Source organism: Drosophila subpulchrella, chromosome 3R (genome assembly GCF_014743375.2).
Source record: "Drosophila subpulchrella strain 33 F10 #4 breed RU33 chromosome 3R, RU_Dsub_v1.1 Primary Assembly, whole genome shotgun sequence".
NCBI classification, from domain to species: Eukaryota; Metazoa; Arthropoda; class Insecta; order Diptera; family Drosophilidae; genus Drosophila; species Drosophila subpulchrella.
In genome coordinates, this window is record NC_050609.1 from 1,384,044 (window position 1) to 1,402,904 (window position 18,861).

General features: G+C 39.5%; 1 protein-coding gene across 4 annotated transcripts in view; it reads right to left on the reverse strand.

Annotated features, from left to right (window-relative positions):
* Positions 1-18,861, reverse strand: part of LOC119562407 (homeobox protein homothorax) — a 140,083-nt gene that overhangs the window by 86,219 nt on the left and 35,003 nt on the right. For all 4 annotated transcript variants that reach the window (XM_037875606.1, XM_037875604.1, XM_037875607.1 and 1 more), the window contains 3 exons: positions 12,830-13,110; positions 10,552-10,693; positions 1,379-1,429 (listed from right to left, as the gene is read on the reverse strand). In XM_037875606.1, the coding sequence (XP_037731534.1) occupies positions 1,379-1,429; positions 10,552-10,693; positions 12,830-13,110 (474 nt within the window). The remainder of the gene's footprint in view (positions 1-1,378; positions 1,430-10,551; positions 10,694-12,829; positions 13,111-18,861) is intronic.

Here is an 18,861-nt window from a genome sequence, read left to right on the forward strand (position 1 = left end):
AGTTTTGCCCATAATCTCTTTATACTCCGCCAGACTCTCTGCCATATATATATATATGTATTCATCTGGGTTTTTCCCTGTTCATCATCCGACTTTAGCTTAGCTGCTAGCCAATTGCATGGCTCGTTTTGCACTTTTTGCACGCGGCATTTCCGTCTTGATTTACATTCTGCTGGATGCTGCCTCCGAAATGATCTCTTTTTGGTCCCCCCTTTTGCCATAACTCAGGCCCATAAAAATTGTTATGACTCGATGGGGTTCAGAACTGCCAGGAAAAAAACAAAAAAAAAGCAAGAAGAAGGATCTGCTCAGCCAGTTGTATTAATGGTTTATTTTTAAGTTGGATGTTTAAAGGATTTTCGATACACATAAAAAAAAACAATAATGTAATTTAGGAATGTTTTTAACTATTTCTTCCAATGGAGTTAAAATCTATTTTTATTATATTTTCATTATTTTGTATTATATCTTTTCATATTATTTTTGTTATTTTCCAGTGCACCCACTGACTCATTTCGTTTCTTTATTTCTGGCTGATCCTCAGAAATATGCTGCCCCATCTGAATGCTAAAAATCTCGATGCTCTCTTAACGATCATTTCCTTTAACAGATTAGCATGAGTTCCGTTCCCCCAAAACTATAATAATGCTCCTCGAAGACTTTAGCTCATCATGAGCGGCGATCATGATCATGATCTCCAAGGTTGTGCTGCTGGCATTTGCCTTGGATCGCGTACCCCGATTCGGTCCCCCTTTTCCTGCCCAAGATAGCGAATGCATATTCTAGTAAAGTCAAGACGTTGGCTCCATTGTTGTTATTTTTTACTCTTTTTTTTTTTAGTTTTTTTTCTTTGCACACCCAAGGCTGGCAGGCAGGCAGCCCATTTAGAGAGTGCAAAAATGTCATATGCATCATTAAATCGTTCTGCTTCATATTGTCGTCCGCATGGGTTCGCTCGACGCCAGCCCCTCTCTATAGCACTATATACCCCGATATCGCCCCCGAGAATATACAAATGTACATATACTATCCCCCGAGAGCAGCCACAGAATCGAGAGCGAAAAGTATGGCAACGCTGTCCAATAAAATGACTAAACAACTCAGTTCACGTTGACGAACAAATGCTCATAAATTGCGTTCGTTGGCTGTGGCTTTTGCTAAATTCACTGTGATTTATTCTAAATAAAAGAAAATTATTCAATTGTCGTCGTTGTTTTGGGTCAAGGTGATACACACACAGCGAAAATACAAATAAAAAAAAAAAATAGCCATGATCTTTGGCTTTGGCAACTTGCTGCCAAGGAGGCTGTGGCAACTTTGTTGCCAGCTTTGGTTTCTTTAGTTTTTTTTCTTTTTGAGCTCTTTTTTTTTTACTTACCAGTGAGTCGACTTCGGGATCTGCGGTATAATAGGGTTTCTGTGATCTTATCTGCAAAGAGAAAGAATGAGAAGGACGATGGTTAGTGAGTGTTAAATTTTACAGAGAGGAAAAAATATAGATCTTTTTTTAAGTAATATAAAAAAATCTAAAATATGATAAATCCAAAGTGCTGCCAAATGTAGATATGTTTGCCCCTCTGTTCAGACTATGGACAGCTGTCCTGTTCTAAAAACCGACTCCTCTCTACCACCACTCTTCCTTCTTTTTTTTTTTGCTATTTTATGATGGCTTGGCCGCCGATAAGCTCATGCCAAACCAAAATATTGTACACATTATAAAACTACAACAACCATAAGCAAATCGGTTCCACGGCGAGCATGGGAAACGCAACATTTGTGCGCTCATCAGCTCATCAGCGGACCCAAAGCCAAAAACCCAGACCAGAGACCCCAGATCCGAAGAGGTGACGATGCGACTCGCTGTGACCATAAAAGAGATTCTCGCTTTTATAGCAATCCCGAGCACACAGAGATATAAAAATAAACCACACACTTAGATAAAGATCACAAAGGCAATATCTGGCTAGATTAAATGCCACACAGACCCGACCGAGAAGGTCATCAAAACGCTGTGCGAATTATTTGAAATCTCATGTCGAATTCGAAGTGTTGGCTTGTTTTGCTTTTGGCTCTCACGGAACTGAGCCACAATAAATGGTCGAGATGAGCTCGGGTCTTCAGTTTTTAGTCTTCGGTCGTTAGATAAACAGATATCACCGACACACACCCGCTGCGATATCTTATATAACGGTCGAGGGTCCTGACCTTGTCCGAATGCGTGTGTGTTTTGTGTTTTTGGGCAAAGTTGTTGCCGGTTGACCACCCAGCAACTTGCAACAAGGTTGCCCTGCAGGCGGGATGTCCATAGACAGGGTTTATATTGTCCCGGGGAATAAATGACTGACCCTGAAAGGGAAGTTCTCGCACTGTTATTGCCAATGTGATCGAAAAACTACTACGTTTAATCTATTTCTTTTCATTAGAACTAAATATCTGCCACGGAAATGGTCACACTAATTTATTAAATAAGCAAGTAGCATGTCCACACTATGTGTGTTGAATGTAAAACCTTTCTCAAAAATATTGAAAAATTTTAATGCAGATCGCCTTAAATTCAATAAACAAACTTAAGTGATCTCCTGCAGTTCCCGCTTTACGATCCTACACAGCCCCGAGTTCGAGTCCAGCGGTCCAAGGCAGTAACGGCAATTTGAAATCAACTGAGGCATGTGCAGCTAATAATTACACACTTTGCACACTTTGAACGGCAAGAAAACGGCGGGAAAGACTTGGAAGACTTGTATCTAGATATGTGGGCACTTCCATACCATTGTACGATCGTATGTTCGTATGAGAAAAACGCCCCATTGTGAGTACCATACCATACCATACCATACTATATACAATAATAACAAACACAAAGGACGGCCATTGAAGAGTCGCGATCGGGAAAAAGAGGGGAAAATGCGGGGAGCCGGGTTGCGTGTTGGGTATTTTGCAAAAGTTGTTGCCTGTTGGCTTTTATGTTGCATTTTCAAATGCTGGTTGGCTGATGTGGTGTTGCACACTCACACCGAGATACGGAGATAAAATGGGAACTCGCCAAACTGGTTTCGCTATGCAGGCTCGCGCTTTTGGCTTTAACTGATATGAAAAGCAGAAAAGCAGTCGGCCAAAGATGTTGGCCGGGCTTATATTGCACGCACTTTACCACCGGAGGTAGGCCTCTTGAAAAGCAGAAGAAGAAAAAAACAAAATAAAATGGCTGACCCGAAACCTTGAACACACACTATACAACGCGGTCCATCCTAATTGAAGTTCTTCGCCGAAAAAAAAAGCAAGAGACGAGAAAGATGATTTTAAAAATATATAAATCATGCGGGCAACTACTAAAATGCACAGCATGAGACAAGTCTATAAATACACGAATGTTCAGCAGTTGGGGCGTGAAAATGAAATGGAAATGGGAATAAAAACGAAATGATTTTCCCCGTGCTTTTCCCAGCATTTTCCCCAAACAGTTTTGTCAACATGCTGATGTTGCTGCATTGCGTGGGCGTCTGCAGCTGACAAATTTGTATTTATAGTTTAGTTTTATTTCGAATCTGACTCAAATCGAGTCATTGCGGAAACCGTCACGCGCCTGAAAAAAAAAAAAACAAAACATCGGAACCTGAGAACCCAACGCGAACCCCGTTCGTAATCAGTTTCACATGAGCACCTCATAAATTTCTATTTCTGTTTTTCGTTTGTTTTTTATTTATTTTTTGCTCTTTTTTTTGCGACAACGGGCGAAAAGAAATCACTACTGTTTAGATACTGCTCTTCAAAGCGCCTTTTTTATGATGCCAATAAATGCAATTATACAACCGGCAAAAGGTTTACAATGTCGCGTCTCCAAATCGCCAACCCACAAAGATACAAAAAAAAAGAAAGAAATCTAAAGTAAAATAAAATAAAAATCGAAACTTGCTGGCGTAGGTGGTCATAAATTGCCCGCGCGCGCGATTATGGGGGGAATTTTGAAATCAGTACCATTTCATCAACCACGTGCTATCATCCCCTGTCATAAAAAAACTATATATATACAATATTGAGAACCAAAGTGTGTGGAAGGTTGACGGTCTATCGAATTATGATTCAATCAAGAAATTTTCCTGAGACAATTATCAGGAAAGACGAGAGGCGAAGAAAGCGAAAACTGAGCAACTAAATCTGGGTTCATAAAAGACAGAAAATAAAAGCATTCATTCTAGCCGGGGACTATATTCGTTTTATAATGCCAATACACACGGTTGGGCATGATTTTATGGCCAGGTTCGCTTGGCTATAAAATCATTCCGAGCGGTGCGAGCGGAGGAGATAGCCCCCGACTAGGGACAATAGTACGGGTATTCCAGACTGTATATGTATTCTCTGGTCTGTGGTCTGCAGGCACTTGAGTAATGTGGTGATGGCCATAAAGCCCCCATACCCATTCCTAGTCAGAGTTTTTAGCCCCGGACCGGGCCATAAAGCAATTTATGCCCGACTTTTGGAATCAGCGCACAGTAGCCAAGCATTTCGAGTTGTCGCTGCCGTCAAAAGCTGCCTGTCGATCGCAATTGAGCCTTCAGCCACTTGAGAAAAGAGTGCAGTGATAACAGTGATAACACCAGCCCAATAACAAGAAAAAGGGCTCAAAAAAGATTTGCAAAAAAAGAGGGAAAAGTCCAAAAAGTTGGGAAACTATATTGGCAAGTCATCGAAGAAATGTATGAATGGAAGAAGTCATTGCCTAAATGGTTTCTTTAGTACCATAAATAATAATCTTTCGCGTTTGATATGGTAATAAATATTTCTTTAATAATTAACCTAAAATTAAAATCATTCTATTCTTGAACCTAGAACCTAGAAGCCGAAAAGTTCAAAGTTCGACCTACAACTGGGACTATTTTCCCTGGAGAATCCCCATACCGCCCTGTTATTAGTTGATCTAATTGCGGAGCCAAAAGTCAGCGGGGGATATGAAAAGCGAGGCGCCTAAATTGCAGCACGTAGCCGCATTATATTATTTTCATTTCCATGTTGCGTGCCACGGCGCCAGCCGCATGCGGGTTTTCCCTCCCTCCACTCCCCCCTTCAACATTATAAACAAACAAAAAGAGCAACAAAATATATATAAATATATATGTATGTATTTTTTGGGAAAGAGATAGGCGACTGACTGTGAGTGTCTGGTGGAAATGTTATCAAGATTTGTACAGTGGCCCAAGGAAAAACAGAAACCAAATTAAAGTAACAGCCCAAGATGAAGATAGCTTTGAGACATTTTTCATACAAGTCGAGTAAAAGATTATTTCTGTTTCTTCCATCGGGAGAATGAAAATCTTGTCTAGACGCGAACAAAAGTTGTGACCGCAAAAACATAGGAACAACATAAGATATTGTTCAGTCACTGCAAAATTGCACTTACCTCAAACAGCGATACATAAACTAAGGCTAAAACCAACTCGAATCGAGACAAACAAAACCATATCGGGTTTCTCACACCTACACAATGGGGAAAATGGAACCACGCTTAGGTGCCTAAAAGCTTGCACAATAACCGAAAACCAGAGACTTAACTCTTGAACTTAAGGGGGATTCCTCTATAAAAAAGATCCTAACTCCAGCTTCTAAAAATATTTTGTAATCCTTTGATAAATACAATCAGGGCAAAGCTAAATTTAACAATTATATTTACTATTTATTCTGACCCCTTTGAAAACGTTTTTCGCCGCCCTTGTGCTTGCAACCCACTCATAAAAATAACAATAATTTCGTTGTAATACAAAACCGAAATCCAGCAGGAAAATAAGAGAACTTTATTTGCCTAGCCGATGACGATGATGTTGGACTTGTTTAATGTCGTTGATTACTTTTACCCGGGGCATCATCAACAAACACAAATAGAACAAGAACAATAACAATAACCATGCGTTGTCATAGTTGTAGTAGTTGTAGTTGTAGCTGCTTTTATCTATATCTTTATAATGGGCGCACAATATCGGTAGTAAAACAGCCGCAATTGAGGTGACACAAGCAGAGACTAGAAACAAAACCAGAGACTCGACACCGACGACCCCCACCGACAGTTTCTTTTTTTATAACCCCATGTGTGTACGGTGTACGGTGTACACCCTCTGGAAAAAAGAAGAAGAATAAAGTGCGGGGTCCCCGGGAGATACTCCACTTCAGATACTTCAGTTTACGACCCAAAAGCAAACTCACTGGGGCAGCTACCGCTCAGATACACTACTTCTAACGCTATTTTCTTTTTTTTTTTCTATTTTTTGAGTACGCAAACACACGGTAGAAAAATAAAGAAAGAGCTCTGCAGAGACAATGTCAATATTTGCATTGGCCAAGAGATTTTGTTGGCCGCCTCTTTTACCTGCAACGAACAACTACAGAGATAATTGTAATGTTGCTTTTAAAAACATCCGGTCCTTAACCGATAATCGTGCAAATAACCAAATATCTTTTATAGACATTTTATCAACAAGTTGGCCTGTCAATTGTGCCACAATTTGTCATTTTACAGCCGCTCGTTGTGCTTTGCTTTTTAATTGAGAACGTTTAGCAGACATCTCGTCTCGAGAGCCGGCGCTCATAAATCATTTTGGGTTAGCTTCTAGGCGGGGAGGATGAGTTGAATTTTCCCCATAAGTAACGCCACATAAATAAAGGCGCAGCGAAAGAGTGAAATATATCTCAAAAAAGAGAAGACAAGGGGAAATTATATTGATCTCGGTCCCATTTCTACATCACATATTAGAACTTTATATTATTAATTTAAGCAGTATTTTATATGCTTTTGCTATCATTTGTGGCTCTATTTCTTGCAGACACCCTAATGGGTTAACACACATTATCTATCCAGCAGATACACATTATTCCATGCCATGGCATATATAGAGCTGTTAAAAAGGGTCAAACTACTGAACAAATATTGAAAGTCAGCAGCAGCAGCAGCAGCAGCTCGAAAATGTTGCCATAATCCAAACACAAACTCCGAAATAGAGATGGCTATAGGATTGGAGAAAGAGACAGAGGGGGCAGCCAGATATTCAGGCAGTTAACTAAATAATCACATTTAAAAGGCGCCAAGTGGTTCCATAAACAAATATTTGAGGGAATTTGGAACGCATCTTGTCTGCTGGCTGCTAATGGATTGTGGTTCGTATGCAACTGTTAAGTAAATAATCTTGGAAAATCCACCCTGAGTTCGATTTTTTCCCTCCTTCCAATTTTTTTTCTCGTCGGCTGTGCCAAATCAATTCACGCTGTGCAATTGCGGCAATCAACATCAACATATCAAAAGAATGAATGCAACGCAATTCCGAAAAATTAAAACTCCCCTTGATTCCGTTTTTTTTTTGTTTTTCTGGTTGAAACAGTTGCGTCTGCGCGCTTTTGCTCATTTCGCAGTTCGGCTAAAAAATAAAATAATAAAGGTAAAAAATAAAAATAACAGAAAGAATCTTTTGTTCTGCCCAAGAAATTCAAAACCCGCTAAGGGTTGCGATCGCACAAAACTAAAAGAACAATGCTTTAATAATATAACTAGAAAGAGGGAGAGGGTCGCCGAGCGAGCGAGAGAGATTAAAAAGGTACCAAATTCCAAATAAAAAGGTAAAGGTTTCTGTATTTCTTTTTTTTTATCATTAAAAGAACAAAACAACGGAGAGTCGAAGCAGGGAATATTGCACAAAAGAGATTAAGTTCCTTTTCTTTTTTTTTTTTGTTTTCTTCTCCATGGACCCCGAGAATCCCCGAGAATCGGAGAAACGCAAATGCGTAGAGGAGAAAGGACGGCGGGAGGAGAAGACGGCGGGACGAGCAGAGATATCTCTCCTACAGAGATCCCTCGGCAAAGTGAACATTCCAATGAGGCCGTGCTCCTGCTGACAATACAAACCCAAATGCGAAGCGTAACCTTTCATACCTGATTATGAACCATCCTCCTCCGTTTCGGATGAAATCAGAAAATGCAATTTACGAAACAACAAAAAAAAACGTACGTATCAGGGGAGGGGGGTCTGGAAAAGGTAAGCCAGTAAATTGCCTTTTGTAGGGAAAACCCAACCATATATACCCAGAGAAGTCCCGAAACATTGATTGGCATTAGGGCTTAACCTGTTCGGTTTCGGTTAGAACTCTGTTACCTGCGTATTTTTTCCTTTTCTTGGTCAGCTTGTGAAATGTTGTGACAGTTGTTAGGCAGCCCAGACAAATGTCAAGGACGGACAACTAGAGGCACTTCATTAATCATCTCGAATGGTCCATGTTCATATCTCTCCCCCCTTCCCAAAACTGCAAAGTGCAACAAATCAACTCATCGCATGTCCAAACTATTAGCAAAATGTCAAGAAACGAGCTGATTTTCATTTTAAATTACTTAAAATGAAATCATAAAATTATCCCCATCCTTTGTCTCGTTTTCGGGGGACTTCTTCAACAAAGAAATGATCAGACAACGAACTTTTCGCAGGGGATTTTATTTTTATATATACATATGAACGGCGCACTTGTCTTATACTTTTTGTGGTCTTTATTTTTTTGTTCATCATTTGCATCACATGTTGCTGGTTTTAAAGAGAAATTATAAAGCGTTTCCTTAGCTGCATCATTAGCAGCGCCAACACCAAAAGTCGCCTAACTATGCCCGCCATCCAGAGGAGGATACATATACAGGGGATCCTATAGATGGGGACTTTGGGGAATGGGTCTGTGAATATATGGAGAGAAAAAAGAATATCGCCCTGCCGCTGGCGTTGGCGTGGCGCATTTTACGCAGTTGCTTAGTCCAAATTAAAGTGAATATATATAGCATAGCGGGAGAGTGCCAACGAAGAGATATATCTATGCAATCTATCTATATAAAATGCATCGGCATCATCATCATCATCATCATCATCAGCAGAAGTGGAAGAAGCAGCAGCCACAACAACTGCGCCAACAGCAACTGAACTACGAGTAAAAAAGTGCCAATGCCTTATTTTTAGCCCCTCTTCTGGGGCGAAGAAAACGAAAAACTGCTCCTCTGTTTCTTCTGCTCGTTTGTTAAAATTCGATGGGCGAATGACATTTTTGAGTTATTTTTGTCAGTCCGACAACGACGAAAACACCAACGAAAACAACAAGTCTGAGGCAACTGCGGCAGTTCAGCCCAAGGAACTCAGCCAAAACTATACTGAAAACTGAAAACTGAAAACTCAACGGAGACTACTGACTGAACCGAGGCAAAAACCGAGGCGAAATAAAAGCGAAATGCAAGCGACAACTTAGTTGTTGACGTTCGGTTCGGTGAATGATCAACAAATGTCAACTGCTAGATGGGATCATTGAAGATCGTTTTGCAGAACCGAAAGATACGGCAACTTTTGGGTGAGGTTTTCGCTTAAAAGAGGGTTTGTTAGGATCTGGAAAACCTTGTTGTGATATTAGTTAATAAAAGTTTAACCAAATTCTAACAGTTAAGGAACTTTCTCTGTGATTTGTGAAGAGATCCCAACTTTATGTGACATTTCATTGACAATCTGACAAAAGTCTATCAAAATCTCACCCAACCAAAAACCCAAAAGACAGACAGATCTTGATAAATGTGGCTCGACTTTGAGATGGTGTTTCGGGTGTTGTTTCATGTTGTTCTTGCGGTTCCTGTCGTCGTCGTTGTTGTTGTTGTTCGTTTTATTGCCCATAGCAGGGGCCTGTCAAAATTCCAAATGGACCATAAATAAGAACATCATTTTTATAATATTCAACTGGGGGGCGTCGGTTGTTGCATTTGTTGTTTGCCAAAAAAAAAATGTCACCGAGCGTAGAATGGAGCCATAATTTCGTTTTGGCATCATCATTTGGAGTCTGCGCATCTAGTGTTTCTCAAATGCGGATCTTCACTGACTCATAAAAATAGCTGGCTAACCAAAAATAAGGGAGCAGGATGTGGAGCACAGTGCTACTTCTGCAACATTATAATTTGTATGTTAAAACATCGTAAATTATCCAAATGTCAGTGTGTGGCAGAGTATCTTTAGGATGGTTTTATGAACTCGAAAAAAAAGGGGGCGAGGTCCAGAGGCAGAGCAAGTGTCAAGTGTGGGCAGCGCCATTCTGGAGTCACATCGCATATTTGTGACATATGGCATCAAGACATTGTTGATGTTGCTGCGGGAAGGGGACATGTTGCTGCCGGGATGAGGATGATGTTGCTCTTGTCAGCGGGAACTGTAATTAAGTGCAGACTGCCCCGCTCATTGAGATCGAGAGATCTGAAAGGGATGAGAAGGGAAGGAATCGATCCTCAACGATCCTCGGGGCAATGTAATCCGATCATTTAGCGGCTTGCTTCGTTAAGTTCGTGTGCCGCGATTTTGCTGTTGTTTTTATTTTTATTTATATTTATTTAGTGGCCACATGTGGGCCATGTGTTCCCCTTTCCAATTCCAACTCATCACTGGTTTGGCATGGGATGGGATACCCAAAACCCCGTACTCCTCAACTGCTCAACTCAACTCAACTCAACTCTCAAAGAATCGTCTCCAATTACCGAATGTTGGAATCGAAAGCTGAGGCCATTATTCTTACCTGTTTACTGAACATTGCAATATCCTCGTTGAACGATTCCGACGAACAGACATCGCCACCTTGCACCCCGGGCTCCCTCGGCGTACATGTGGCCAATTCGCACTTCTCAAAGATCAGCGCCAAAAGCGGGAATAGCGGATGTCTGCAAGGGAAAATGGTAAATGGTAAATACATAATACATCAGTTGGTCAAATTTCAGGACATTTCCTGTCCTACAAAATCCAAATGAGCAGCTGCCTTACGATCTTGAAATCATGAAATTGGTAATAAATCGGAACTAGCTGGTCCTTAAATAAAAACATAATTTTACTATCTTTAAAAAATAAATATAATTAAAATTAATACAATATATATAATCAATATTAACAGATCACTCTTATAGTAACTTTATTTTAGCTAACTTTTTGACTAAATCCCACACTATATGTACATAAGTACTTCTTTTCCAAAGCATTTCCCTGGTTTCCCTTCAAAAACCCAGGACATTTCCTGCCCAACGCAAATGCAAATGAGCAGCTGTTTTTCCCATCTGCATCTGTACTTCTGTTCTTTCTGTTTCTATATCTGTTTCCATATCTTGGCCCTTATACACACATAAATAATCCCCCTCTTCATGCTGACGGATTAGTTCAACAACTCAACATGATTTGACCATTTTTTGTTCTCGCAGTAGTTTTTCCCTGACCAATTTCTCAATTTCTGTACAAATTGCACCTGAACAAAATTAGGCGGGACCCCTGACCAGAAAAAGAACCCATTAGATGGCACAAAAACCGGACCGAAAAAGAGGGGGTGTCGACCTGCGCTTAACAAACTATTAATAAGACTCCGGAGTTGCCAGCCTTTTACGGTTGAGTGCGTTTTTCGGCCCGGGATCAGGAGCAGTAACAAAAAAAAATAAGGGAAAAGGCTAAAATAAAACCGCCTGACACTCATTTACGATGACCAGGCAAAAAGAGCAGCTGAAGTTGCTGCCAAGAAGGTGTTAAACAGAGAGCTCTTTCCCTTTGTCTTGCCTTTTCCATAATTTCAATTTGGATTTCGGAAAAAGGTGCCAAAAAAATAAATATAAGGAGAAGTAATAATAATCATAATGGCAGGTGCTCAATGAAGTCATAATCATCATCATCGTGTTTGAGCAGACACTCGAGACAGGGACAATCATCAAACAGTCATCAAACAGCTGATTGAAGAAGACCTTATAAGTCATTCATGAAATTCCCTTTCAAAGCAAATATTTGCACAAAAAATGAAAGAAGAAAAAACACAGGGAAATGCGGGGGGAATACAAAAAAGTGGGCAAACAAGCATTTCAAGCACTCAGACAGCTGGCAAAACAGTTGCAACACATGAAAATTGCCAGGACACGCAATGACATAAAAAGGTACGAAACTCATCAGATCGGGTTAGAAATAAAAAACTTTATTAAAAACAAAAAAATTGCCAGAAGATACAAAAACCAAATGGAGAAGAAACCACAATTTTGGCAAATTAACACCCGAACCGCAGAGCGAGAAACTGCACCTCATTTTCGATGTTTCGTTGGTTGGTTTCCTTGGGTTGGTTCGTTGGTTCACCGGTTTTCGGTTCTTGGACTCCCTAATGCCTAAGCACGTTCATGTTCCGTGTCCGTCACTAAACACCTGACACACCCCCAAGATAGAATTGGAAAACGGACATTTTTGTGTGAGTTTCAGTTTCAGCCGCAAAGGCAAACCCATAATTTTGTATTTTGCGCAAAACGCAAGAGGATCACGCCCATTTCACTCCGTATCTGTCTCTAATAAAAAAAGGATCGTTTCTTCATGGATCATTTTTGAGATACGCGTGCGCAAACTTGAAAACAGGTGGCAAATTGGGTTGGATCGCTGCGAACATGCCAAAAATTATAAATCGATAAAGGGCAAGCCAATGATTGGAAGATTATAATTCATTTGGAATGGAATCCAAACTAAAAATGTGCTCATTGATAGTGATATTTTTATATTATATATTTTCCCCCTTGACATCAGATCTGATTTGTAATATTAATATTATTCCTTCATTATTTTGAGTGATCTTTAAAAGTTCTAGTTTTTAATCAATGACTTGACGTGACAGCCAACGTATAAGCTAGTTTATTCGGAACGTTTCCCACATTCCTCATCCATTAGTTGAGAACCTAATCAGAGAACCTAGCTGAATTTTGACAAACAACAAGATCAACTTGGGTCATTTTGCTAACAGGATTGGTCAACCGACCGATTTCCATTAGTTTTGCCATATACTCTATACTCACTCATAAATCGCATCCTTATCACGTTTGTGTACTTCGGGTATTGCGCCCATTAGGTGATTACCGACCGGCGATACATGACTAGGTGTTCCATGACCCCCGGCCCCCGAGTGGTAGCCGTGCATGCCCACTGTGGCCGCCGCCGCCGCTGCGTGCGTCATGTGCGGAGAGTGGTGCGAGGGGAGGCCCTGCAGGCCGGGCGGCCGGTGACCGGCGTGTGGATCGTACATGGCCGCTGCGGCGGCTCCGGAGTCCATGCCGTAGCCGTGTAGGCCATCGTCATACTGCAAGGTTCAAATGGGAGTAGAATGCTAAGTTAGTGGGGGCTTTAAGTGGGCAGAAAGAGGAAATATGCAACCCCAACTGCTCGATATTTAGGTATTTTTACATTTATTTGGTATTCATTTTATATTCATTTCATATTCATTTACTATTCATTTTATATTGTATTCATTTTTTATTCATTTAATATTTATTTTATATTAATTTCATATTCATTTTATATTTATTTAATATTTATTGGATATTCACATTATATTTATTTAATATTCAATTTATACTCATTTTAATATTCATTTACTATGCATTTTTTATTTATCTTGTATTTATTCGATATTTAATTCATATTCATTTTATATTCATTTTAATATTATAAAGGATACCAAGATCACATATATTTTAGAGCTTCAGTATCATTTCAAAACCAGGAAGAACTACTATAATTTAAAAATACAATATGGTAAATGAGCTTAGTCTTGGTTGCATATTTCAATTTATTTTAATGGTTTTATAGTCCTGAGAGTGTTGTTTCCATCTTCATCCCTTTTAGGTTTATTAATCCTTTTCCTTATTTTTATTTGATACTCTTACTTAATTTTATTAAGCGATAAATTATGGGTATAAGGGCTTCAATTTCTAAATATATTTTTAATTTTTTCTTATTTTCTTTAATATAAATATATGATATATTATTTGTTTTGTTCAGCCCTTTTCTCTAAGTGCAACCAAATTAGCGGCGACATGAAATCTTTTTTTAAACACACATATTTAAATACATTTTCTAAATTGAAGACTCGCGGGGCAGAAGAGAACATGCCGATAAAGAAGACAAACCCCAGCAACAAATGACGACCTTGTGATTACTTTGCCGCTGCTTCGAAATTATATAGATATACGTATAAGTAGGTATACCCGTACAACCCATACAGCTATACATACTATACATTTCGGTTACCTTACTTTTGTCTTTCAACGTTTTTTGCATATTAATTAAGCGCCAAAAGCAGCAGACAATTTTGAATATTATCAGTTAATCTGTCCAGGCATTTTCGAGTGTATTTGTGTCTATCTCTGGCTAAAGTTGTACAACATTTTGTGAAGCCGCGCAATTGCAAACCGGTTTTGTGCAACAATAATAATAATAACACCAAACAACTGAGAAATGATTTTTATTTTTATTTTTGTCAGATTTTTTCCTCTTTTATTTTTACAAAAGTTCAACGCTGTGTGTGAGATTTTTATCATTTGTACTCAAGTGGCGTCGACTGAAGATACACTTCTCCTCGCCGTTTCACACTGCATAATTTGAGGGAGCCCGAAGAAGAAGTTGAAGTTGACAAAAAGATTTTTGTGCAGCGACAAGAGATGTGATGTGGTCCCCCTCCTTTCACCCCGCCGCGCCCCACTCCCCAAAAACAAGTTGAGGTTGATTTTTTATCAGCCTGGAAAAATCTTTGACACTAAATGAGCAATTGACTTGCCGTTGAGAGAAGAGGGTTTGGGTTTCTGATGGAGGGGGAATTGAAATTGTATTTGGCGAAAATGTCAAGGATTTGCAGCTGGTAAGGATGTGTGTATCTTTGTATCTTTGTATCTATACTTTGGAAATAGTGCAGTGCGCGTCATAAGGCAGCTGTCTTTGCAGGTGGCTCAAGAAAAGAGAAAAAGAACCAGAAATAAGCTTTGTCAACCTTTGAGGTTGGCAATCCTTGAGATACACACCAGAGATTAGTTTAGTGAGGCGGTCGTGCTGCCTCCGTTTTTTTTTTACTTTAGTCTGTGTTGGCCTGTGTGTGCACATGCACGAGATACAAACTCATAGATACTACCGAGTTGTCCGGGTTTAGTCAGTTCGTTTTGGCCTGGCTTTTTCGGTTTTTCGCGCTGGGGTTCAGTTCATGGCTGTTAAACTATAAAGTTGTTATGCTAATTTTAGTGTTGGTGGCACAAACCGAATGCTGCTGCTTTTTTTTTTTTTGCTTGCTGCTGTTTTTGTTTCGATTTCTTGGCGTTCGCGTTTCGTTCGTTTAGAAATGAGGAAATTGTGGAGCAACAAAGAGATCTTGAAAATTACCACAATTTGTACTTGTACATAAGTAATGTGGGAATTTGAGATGCCGTAGAGAAGAGCTCAAAGAAAAGAAAAGAAAAAAAAACAGACATACACAATGAGGAGTAAAAATCGAACAGGCAAATACACTTGGGTTTTTGGTATTTTTTCCCTTTTTTGTACAACTCCCCGAACCATTTGGGCCAACTTTGATTGATGATCTCTCTGATGTTGTCTCTGTCTGTCTCTCTGTATTTTTCCCCATTTTTCTGTGTTGTTTAGTGACCAAGCCATTGACCTTGTTGAATGGAAAAGCTCTTGGCCAAGCGGATCAATATAAGCCAAACCAAACTGAGCCAAACCAACCACCGAAACAGTTGAGGCCCATGGTCTGATTTTGACAAGTTCAGCGTCGAAAATCCTTCAAAAATTTATGACGCCCCCCATGGCAGTCACAACAACAACAATAACAACAGCAACTAGGAGAAGAGGGGGCCAAAAGTGGGCGGTGGTGCTCAAAACTGTCAGTGACAGGCGCTGAAGGAGCTACGATTTTGTTTTTTATTTTTATTTTCGGAGCAGCCTTTTATCGGGGGAGTTTTCCTGCGTTTTCCGGCTCTTGTCCCACTTGCTGTCTGTTTGTGTGCCTGGTTTTGGTATGTTTTTGTCGTGTTTGGGCCACATTAAGGCATTGCCAAAAGCCAGCCTACCAACTAAACAGCAACAACTCAATTGGAAATTTTAGGCAGAGCTTTAATATGCAGATTAAAATAACTTAAGTAATATAAATACCAAAAATACTAGCAAAATACCAACATAGTTATAAACTTGAATTGAAATTCATTCAAGTTCTAGCTTTAAGTGAGCAAATCCTGCGTGAACTTGAAACTGAAAATGTTGCCCACACAAAAACCCAGAGAGGTACCGGAAATAGTCGCACAGCAAGGACATTTTACGGAACAGGGGAGGCCCTTAAAAAAGGGGTAAATGGATGGGCATGGGTGGTATAGTGGGTGGTGGATGGGCTTTATCTAGCGGCGCCTAAAACTGACCAAAAACCAGACGCCAGCAGCAGAAGAGTTATGAGTGCAAAAATGCAGCCAGACCCAAAACGCGAGACAGAGATAGAGTTCGTATGTGTGTGTGTGCCCTGGTGTTTTGGCCAAAATGGTGACAATGGCCGCCATTACATATAGCCATATAGACCACCACCCACTTTCCCCGCGTTAAAGGCCTCAATATGTTTTGGTTGTACAACCGACTTCGTTTATCGATTTCTTGCGTTCTTTTGCGCCCCTCAACACTTTTGCTTTTCGCCTCTTCTATTTATTTGGTATTTTTGTATTTTCATAGCCCAAATAAAATCGAACAGAAAAAAAAAACCTTCTTAATTGCGCTGGCGCGGTCGAAGGCCTAATCAAAATTAATTGTTTATCATGTTGTATTTGAATTTCTTTCCATTTCTTCGCCATATATCTGTATGTATTTCTCTATAATTCTTTCCCCTTTTTTACTGGGGCTCTAGCTTTAGCTTTAGCTGGGCTTAATTAGCAGACGAGCCGCAGTTGTAGGTGTGTCCCACTGCCACGCCTCCTTCCCCCGATGAACCAAGTCACGCCCAGTATTTTTTCGGTTTTTTTTTTGGCGGCCTCAAAAGTTTATTTGGTGTTAGACAATTAACTTTTGTTGCGTGCCTGGGTGTTATTTTAATTTACAGTTGCAGGCATTGCCAAACAAAACTTGGAAAACACGCTTCATCCTAGGCGATATTATTAACTTTTATTGCTTATAATAACAATATTATCGAGCAGGCAAACATCAAACGTTGAAATGGGGGGTTTTGACAAGAGTCAAAAACGTGCGCTAATTTTTTTCTTTTTTTCCATTTAATTTATGTCTAAAAACAAATACTTAACACATGCGAAAATAAATATATATGCATAAATTTAAAACAGAGAAATTAGATGCTCGGTAGCCAAATTGAAGGCGACCACGGGGGGAAAAAAGTATAAAATGAATTCTTTGGCGCTTTAACATTTATCAAAAATCAACAACAAATGACGTCAGTCCGTGGCATTTATTAAATTAAAATGAGCCCCAAACTCGCAGACACAAAAACTGGCAGATGATTAACAAAAACCAACAGGGCAAAGCAACAAAAATTTGTCCAAAAAGGTAAATTTAAATTTCGTGTGTTCCGACAAAAATAAAAAAAATCCAACAAGCAACACAAAAATATCGAATCAAAAATAAATCGAAAGAAAAGGAATTTAAAAAATATTTTTAGCTGCTTTCTGCGAATTTAAAGAGCAACGAAACCAAAGACAAAAATGTTTGAATTTAAATTGACAGGAAATTGTGGTGAAAAATGCAGAATAACATTTAAATTGTGGAACATTTTAAATGAAATTAAACAAAGAACATGATTTCGTTTTAATTGGAATTAATATATAATATAAAATATACACCGCTGTCAATCTAAATAAACTATCTACAAAATCCCGTTTCGCCAGCTATTTAATTAAATAGCTCTGCGCCGAGGACTTGGCCAACTTTGCTAACAAAATTCCAAGCGGAAAGAAACAAAAGTCTTTTGGAGTTGGCATTTTGGCCAACGTCTCCTGGCCGAGGCCAAAAGTTACTCAAAAATACGAAAATAAATTGCGTGCTGATGGCTCATTTAATTTAATGAGCGGCGTGCAAGTTGTCTAAATGATTTTTCCTCTACTTTACAACACATTTTTGTCTGTACACATTTTTTTTCTTTCTCTGCCCCGCACGAAGGCAGTGTTTTTTTTCTTATAGATGGATCTCCCCGAAAAAGAGTTTTCTACTAACAGGAAAAAAAAAAGTAATTCCACTTTATTCGATGAATATTAGCAAAACACTTTGACTTAATGTTCGGGGAAATTACGGCAAAGAGTCAGGAGATATTTAAAAAACTTTTAAGCGTAAATGTACAAGAAATGAAACTAATGAAAACACTTTCAACGGCAGCGGCCAAAGCTGGCGACCTCGTCAAACTTGGCAACTATGTGTAGTATAGTAAGGCAGCAAAATAAAAATAATAATACTACTCTATAGGCTATAGCAACAAAGGCAACAACTATATAGCACCAGCAGGCACCGACCCAAGAATCAGGCACGCAATTTGATCATTAAACATGAAGCTCTTTAGCACACGAAAAACAACATGGGATGGTTGGAGATGGAGATGGTGGCCCCATCGTATAGGCCCCATATAGAGAGTCTTAACCCCCCGGTGCCCCCTTGCAGAAATATGCATATGTAATTTGTTTATAAATATTCCTCTCAGCCTGACGCTTCCTACTCGCTCAATTTTCGCTGGCATGTGAAGCGTCTGTAGAGCGAATTCTCAACAGCAAAGAAAAAACCCAAGATATATCTGCAAATCTCCAGATAAACGGGCATGCCGGGGAAGGAACTCTCTTCTGGAGCCGTGACTCATGCGGGGAAGCTGGGTATACCGCAGAATTACTCACTTGATTAGAAAAGAATTGGACGCTAACAAAGATTAAGAATTCGGCAGATTGATAAGGGCCAGCGGGAAAAAATGTTATATTTATAATTCTGAGAAATTCTAAGTTAAGATACAGATACGTATCAAAACGGAAATTCCCGAAAATATTTCAATTTCCTTCACAATATAATTCCAACTATTAGCTTATTCATATGAAGTTTCAGT